The 7,500-nt window shown below is 33.5% G+C and overlaps 2 protein-coding genes across 6 annotated transcripts in view; one reads left to right on the plus strand and one right to left on the minus strand.

Annotated features, from left to right (window-relative positions):
- The window catches only part of LOC113801951 (putative defense protein Hdd11-like), a 7,753-nt gene extending 7,148 nt beyond the window's left edge, over positions 1–605 (plus strand). Inside the window, exons 4-5 of the mRNA XM_027352375.2 lie at positions 120–211; positions 343–605. Coding sequence (XP_027208176.1) covers positions 120–211; positions 343–409 — 159 coding nt within the window. The 3' untranslated portion in view covers positions 410–605. The remainder of the gene's footprint in view (positions 1–119; positions 212–342) is intronic.
- A 1,187-nt stretch (positions 606–1,792) lies between these two features.
- LOC113801950 (alpha-mannosidase 2C1) overlaps positions 1,793–7,500 on the minus strand; it is an 18,157-nt gene continuing 12,449 nt past the window's right edge. For 4 of the 5 annotated variants that reach the window (XM_070145321.1, XM_027352371.2, XM_027352373.2 and 1 more), the window contains exons 10-21: positions 7,499–7,500; positions 7,113–7,268; positions 6,469–6,586; positions 6,210–6,319; positions 5,815–5,987; positions 5,430–5,660; positions 5,058–5,299; positions 4,513–4,820; positions 4,053–4,228; positions 3,832–3,910; positions 3,490–3,630; positions 1,800–2,921 (exon numbers count right to left, since the gene is read on the minus strand). The exon at positions 7,499–7,500 is cut by the window's right edge and continues 147 nt beyond it. In XM_070145321.1, coding sequence (XP_070001422.1) covers positions 2,738–2,921; positions 3,490–3,630; positions 3,832–3,910; positions 4,053–4,228; positions 4,513–4,820; positions 5,058–5,299; positions 5,430–5,660; positions 5,815–5,987; positions 6,210–6,319; positions 6,469–6,586; positions 7,113–7,268; positions 7,499–7,500 — 1,920 coding nt within the window. In that variant the 3' untranslated portion in view covers positions 1,800–2,737. Of the gene's footprint in view, positions 2,922–3,489; positions 3,631–3,831; positions 3,911–4,052; positions 4,229–4,512; positions 4,821–5,057; positions 5,300–5,429; positions 5,661–5,814; positions 5,988–6,209; positions 6,320–6,468; positions 6,587–7,112; positions 7,269–7,498 lie in introns of all 5 variants that reach the window. The other variant, XM_027352372.2, reaches the window with a different exon arrangement.

A 7,500-nucleotide genomic window follows, 5' to 3' on the forward strand; every position in this document is an offset into this window, starting at 1 on the left:
GATTTATCATATCGACCTCATATATGAAAATATACATACATTTACTGGATAGTAGATGAGATGGGAGTAACAAACGACCCTTAGGAGAGACTTGATTGACTGATTTTATTACTTCACAGACTGCAGCTTATCAAGCAGACAGCTCTGCCAAGGTGGTTGAGATGATGACCTGGGCAGCTCCTGTTGACATGGCTGGAATCGTCACCTTCAGGTAAAGAGGAATTGGCATATAGTAACAAATTGATGTTCTAAACATTCATTCTCTCAAAGAAAATACTCCAACTGCCATTATGGAATATTTTGCTCAGTATTTTTCTTTTAATTTTGATGTCTTCCTTACAGGGCCACTGTGGTTATGAATGACGAATTTTACTGGAACGACGTGACTGCTAAGGCGATGTTGGCCTAAGGATATCTGGAAAACTAAAGCAAGAACTCTTGAAATGCATCTCTTTTTGTATGCTTTCTTATAATTTGACTTCCATTATTTTTATATTCTATATGAATAACTACAATCTTATTTTCAAATCCATAGCAACATATAAACAACAGATAAAAGATTATAGTGTATTTATTATTTATTGATAATAAAATCTTCAAATATCTGCTTATCTTTCATACTACATATCCATATATATGAAAATTCTAAAAGGTAAAAATATTGTATGCAGGAAGAACAGTACTTTTGTAGATTTCCTACACAAGTACACTTGGAAATGCAGGTACCATCTATTAGTCTATCAACATAAAAGAAAGAGAGTGAGAGAGATGGAGAGAAAACAGCAGCACGGGATTAACCATAAAGCAAGAATAGTTTATTAGTAAGTGCTTAGAGCACTGAGTGAATGCTGAACACCACAAATTACCATTAATTGCTATCTAATTTCATGGAATTCCAGATTCATGAAAATTACTTACAGGCACATTCTGAGATTAGTAATTTTTATTATTAATGCTGTCCCTTATTATACTAAACCAGCTTTAAAGTTTTAATTTATCAGCCATCTGAGATATACTGCAGGAATACCAATTGAGATTTTGAGGGTGTATACCATTGGAAAGGATGAACATCATTAATGATTTGTGCAAAAGACATTGCCTAGCCTTACTCCAGCCCTAAGAGAAAGAGAAAGAGAGAAAATAAAAATGAGTAATGGAAAGAGAAAGAGAGAGCATGAGAACAAAGACATAGATACAAAGTAGATTTGATAATTAATACTATAAGCCTGTTGAGTCGATTAACTCTATAGTAGGTGTATTCCCTATAATGATAGATTTCTGTAGAAAAATCTTAAATTGTTTCCAAACCACTAAGTCAGTTTCTCCTATGTGAACCAAATATTACTTTTTGATCCTCTCCTTGCATATACAGGCAGTATGAAGATAAAAAAAATCATTTAATGCACAAAGAAAACAAATGTAATTAAGTATGGAATCTAATCTAAGCATAGCCAGTGAGAGACTAAATGGAAGGCAGAAGACAGATGATGCATCATTGCTTATTGTCAATTCTCTAAGTGTTTGTGGATATTATAATGCAGTCTGTAATTTATTGCAATACAGCAGGAGTAGCAGAAGCATCTATTAGCCAATGAGTGTCTGTCTTTAGTCTTTATTTAGGCATTACTGTGCATGGTGTGTTCTGCTCTGACTGCAAAATATAGGGAAAGATGTAATTGCGCCTCGCCTTCATGTCTGTCTAATATTTGGCTCAGCTTCTGAAATTTCTTGAATACCATAATCACATAAAGAAGAATGACCTAAAAGACAAGGCTAATCAAACACAGCATTATTTCATGTTTTTTTTGGCAAAACTGTTTCATATAAAAATTAATTGAAAGTTCACATGATTGAAATAACACCAGTGAAAATGAATCTTGCCTACATTCACTGTATTAGTACAAAACCTGTAAAATTCATTACATTCAATGTATTAGTACAAAACAAGTAAAAGTCATTACAGTGTAAAATCAATTACAATATGGCTTTTATCTCTACACCACAGACAGCTGAACACAACCAAAAAGTTCAGACTAGTGAATAGGAAAACATGAAGATTAGTAAAATCAATAATATATATTCATTATAAAAAAAAATCTACTTCATTTAATTTCAGGAATAAATTATGCAAACTTTATAAATTGGCAGTGAAAGGCATTTTTGTACATATTTTTCCATCTTTACTTCAAATAAATTAAATCTACATGCATTCAATAAGGTTGTTTACTTACATGTTTAACCAGAAAAATAAATGATAAAAAAATCACAGTTGCCAAATAACCTCAAAATATATATCAATAACAAACATCTTATCTTTAACAAAAATTAAAGGAACAACAGTAAAATCAACAACAAATCTATGTTTTTGATACTCTTAAAAAGAATAACACTAGTCTATAGACCATAATTTTCTTTGTGAATTTGTCCAAAGTCCTACAGAACATGGGCATAACCATACCATAAACCTCAGTATTCCCCCGACATAAAACTACAACTGACAACTTAATTATCTAATTCGAAGTCCCCCTTCACCATTTCCCAATCCTACAACCTTCACAACCCCCTTAACAGTCAACAAAGGCAGTTAACCTTTCCATAAACCTCAATATTTTGCCTTAAACATCCTTCTCCTAACACAAAACAACAACAACACTTCAGAATAACACACACATAGAAGGTAAGTTTAATTCTCTAGGAAATCATAAAATCCCTTTTACGTATAACACAGACGTGGGACTTAGGCATATCGGAAGCGAACATTCACAATCTTGAATGGGGAGAAAGTAAGAGGTATATAAAAGTATTTATTGTCCTGTCCCACATTTGCTGGTCTGGCATCAAATGGCAGCGGCTGATATGATTCTTCTAGTCCATTGCAAAGATGGACACCTTTTGGGGGAGGAATGGCAGTTGCTTTCAACCTGCAATGATTCGAGGGTTTTGATAAATAATAACAGAACATTATATTTAAGAGTAACAAAGGAATATATATGCATGTGCAACAACATATATGCATATATATATATTCAAATCTGTCTATCTGTCAAACTATACAAACACACACACTATGGCAGAGCAATTTATGTAGTGCCAATTTCATTTACAAAAGTTGAACAGTTCACCAGCAATTCATATATATATATATATATATATATATATATATATATATATATACACATATATATACATATATATATATAAATATATATATATATAAATATATATATATATATAAATATATATATATATATATATATATATATATATATATAAAAATATATATATATATATATATATATATATATATATATATACATATACATATATATATATATTTATATATATATATATATATATATATATATATATATATATATATATATATATATATATATATATATATATATATATACCTAAAGACTACAGTTAAAAGTAATAATAATAATAAAAAGCCTATTTGCCACATACTACTGCTAGAACAACACTCACCATATTCTGTGGCTTCCACCTTGCATTTCATAGAGACGCACCACAACGTCCCCAGTCTTGTCTTCGGCCAACTTCACAGCCTCAATCATAACTCCTTCACCAATCACACTGAACCAATCCAACTTGATATCACTGTCTCTTCTGAAAAAAGAAGAAGAAAATGTTGTCTTACTACAGGGAAACTTATCTAATTCAAAAAATTAAAAAGTGGGACACATAACATGATAGATTATTAATGTGTGAGAGATTTGAAGCAAATACATATTAAGAGAAAAATAAGTAAATGAAAAAGAAGCTAAAAAATCTATACCATATCTTTGGGAAATAAAATCCTTTACTTACGATAATTTTGCAGTGAAAACGATCAGATTTGTGTTGAATTCATATGCTCTTTGAGGAACACCAGCACTCTGCAGTGTCCCTAGAAAATAAACAATTACTTATCAAATAAATTTCTCTAATTTTGACATGAAGCGAATTAAAAACAATGAAAAAAATTAACGACACTTATTGTGTACACATATAAAACCATTTCATTTATATCAATTCCCATAAAAATTAACCTCTGTGGGGCATAACAGCATATTTGAATGAGTGTTTGCCCATGTCGCATCGGTCGTCAGGTGCTTTGGGTGACCGCAGCAGGGAGAGGCTTAGCGTGCTACCACGTGCAGTCCAACCATACTTGCTATCATTGAGGACTGCAACACCGAAGTTATGCTCTGAGAGGTCAGCCCATCTGCAATAGTTGCACTTTTGATATGTAAAGTCTAATTTTTTTTATGGTTGGGTTTACTTCAAATAACTGATCTAAATGCTTGACTAAGAGGAAAGGTAATGGCTATAGCAAAACTATAATGATAAAAAGAATTCCCATGACAATATCAATAACAACAACAACAATAATAATAGTAATAGCAATAATAATAATGATAATAATAGTAATTGAAAAAAACAGAAAAAAAGAAAAGAAGAAGAAGAAGAAAAAAATCAAAGCCAAACATAACCATCACTTTCACATACTTGTGGCCACACACTTCAAACTTAGCCGAGTCCCATGAAGTGTTCATGTGAGTAGGACGATACAAGTGGCCAAACTGCGTGTCGAAAGATGCCTCCCGTGCAATGATGCCAGTGTTGAAACCCACTTTTAGGAACTTGCGATTCTCGTGCCAATTTACGTGTGTGTGGAAAGTTAGGTAGGGATTCACAGCTGACAGGGATATTTCTTGGTTAAGGACGGAGACCTCACTAATCTTCATCTTCCATTCTAGTCTCACCATCACAGGGGTATTCTCAATAACTTGAATTTCTGACAGTATGCAGCCACTCTGAAAATTAGTATAAACATGACAAACCTAAATTGCTTTAATTTCTCGCTTGAAGTGGATCAAAATTTTAAAATTTCATTATATGAATGAACCACTTTAAGGTTATTCCTGATTCATGTTTAAACCTTTCTACAACCAAACTTTTCCTTAAGAAAGTGTTAAAACTCAGTTAATGGAAAAGAAACGAAAGAAAAGAAAAAAAAATAAGCTCTAAAAAAACGTAATGGTGCCACTAACCTGCTTTTCATTCAAGATCTTTCCCGTTTCCAAGTGATAATCCATGCTATCCCAAGCATCCCAGTACAGAGGAATATCATCATAAATCATTAACTGATTCCCAGCACACTGTGATCCCTCCGGTGTTCTAAACACATCCTGGTCTGGCTGGTCAGCAAGCACCAAACTTGTCACTTGCCCATTTTTGTTTATCTCTGCTCGTATGTAGCTGTTTTCTAGAACAAAGGTGTCTTTTTCCATCCCTGAAACAGTGAAAAAAAAATTTGTTAAACTTATGGAGGACTAAATGCTAAAAACAATGCCAATGGTGATGATCTCAGTGAAATACCACTTCATGGAAAAACTTTACAAATCTGTCATCAAACAACTTACAAACTTTCACAGCTGGGGGGTTTATGGGGGTGAGTTTTGACCACCCAATGCCTTGCATTTCTACAGCAACATAGTGGCCTCCCCCAGCAGCCTCATTCATTTCCCCTTCTACCCGCATGCGCTTCCTAGTTGGTTCATCGCAATCCTCCTTGAGGTTGATGATCTGATGGACTTGCCAAGGGAGAGTGTTCACTGCCACAGCTTGCTCTCTGGATCCTTGGTGGGCTGACTCTAATCAAGAAGAAAAAAGGTGAACCTCATGTCTCTAAAGTAATAATATTAAAAAAAGATTAAGACCACACATGAAAAAAAGGTAAAGTGGGATAGAATGTCATTGCACCACTCTGACAGACTATGAAGAGAGAAATACAAGCACTTCTCTTACCATGCATTATGTGTGGCAAACATGCAACTCTAGTCTTTGCAGCAGCAGTCAAGGCTTCTCTGTAGAGCTGGTCGCTGTCTTTGTACACGGTGCCAATACTGGATCCTGGTATCACATCATGAAACTGGTTGAGCAGGACCTTCTTCCAGGCATCAACAAGGGCATCATGGTGTCTGAAATTTGTCAACAAATTATTGGATTAATCTCATTTTTAATCACCTGGAGAGATACTGACAGAAACACAGAAACACATGCACATATTAAAAAACACATACAATCACACACATACAGAATAAAGAGAAAGAAAGAATTCTTATTAAAAAAAATGTAACATATATAATGACTATAAAACATACATAAATGAACAAAAATACATGAAACATTCTTTACATTACCTGTAGATTGTTTGTCTGTCTAGGCCACCTTTCATAGCAGTGATTGCTAGAAACAATTCAGCATCCCTAAGTGCAAATTCACACTCACGGTTTAATCGTTTAGTGTTAGCCTGTTCAGAAAATGTTCATTAGTATTATGGATACAAAAATATCTTAGTTTGTCCCTTTCAGTAAAATGTATTCACATAAACTGGTATAACACTTTTAATTCAATACACTTTTCGTAAGACATTCTGTATGATAATTCTTTCTTACTAACCTGTGATGTGTAAGTGCCATTGTGTAACTCAAGGTAAAGCTCTCCCACCCAGCGGCACAAGTTGTGCTTTTCCGATTCCAAACGCCTGAAGAAGTCATCAGGAGACATGTGCTCCATCCTTCAAGGGGAGAAAAAAGGAAGACGTGGATGGAAAGGAGACATAAATGGATGATGATGATGATGATAACAAGCGATGAAAAAATACAAAGAAGATAATATAACAAAAAGAAGAAAAGGAAAAAAGAATGCATAATAACAACAATGGCAATGATAATAATAATGGCAATTATGACAACAATAACCACAATGAAAATAATAACAGTGATACTAATAACATTATCATTAGTCTTTTATTTCACAATATAACAGTAGTCAGAAAGAGTTATAATCATAAAAATCATGACAAGAGTAACCAAAATGACATAAATAATAAAAGTAGGAGAGTACAATAAAAACAGTAACAACATTAAGAAAACATAATAGAAAAGGAAAATAAGAAAAAAAGGATAAAGAAAAGAACTTATGAATAATTCCAACCAATTCTCCAGCATCACAGATAAATAATCAGCCTATGTAAAACCCCATAACCTCTATTCATATAACAAGAATCATGCTTTCTTAAGACAATATGGAACAAACTTTACTTTGGGCATCCATCCACATCCTTCAGTCGCCTGGCTCTCTCCAGCATGTCTCTCGTAGGTCCACCACCTCCATCTCCATAGCCATACAGGAAGGCTGAAGTAGACACACGACCTTTGTCCTCAAGATTTTTGACTGTCCTTACAGCCTCATCAACACTGTGGTTTTAAAACATGAAGAGAATCAATTAAATTCTTGAGCATAGTATCTATGGTTTTAAAAAATGGATATAGATTCCGGTATGATAGGAGTCCTGTCTTTTGACTTTTTTTTTTTTCCACCACGGAAAGTAATTCATAACCTCCATACTAAAACTGAGGACTACAGGATATCCATTTACAAAAGCAAAGCTGCAAATGTAACAGATAATTACTTTTGTGCCACTCACTT

Source organism: Penaeus vannamei, chromosome 33 (genome assembly GCF_042767895.1).
Source record: "Penaeus vannamei isolate JL-2024 chromosome 33, ASM4276789v1, whole genome shotgun sequence".
Classification (NCBI taxonomy): Eukaryota; Metazoa; Arthropoda; class Malacostraca; order Decapoda; family Penaeidae; genus Penaeus; species Penaeus vannamei.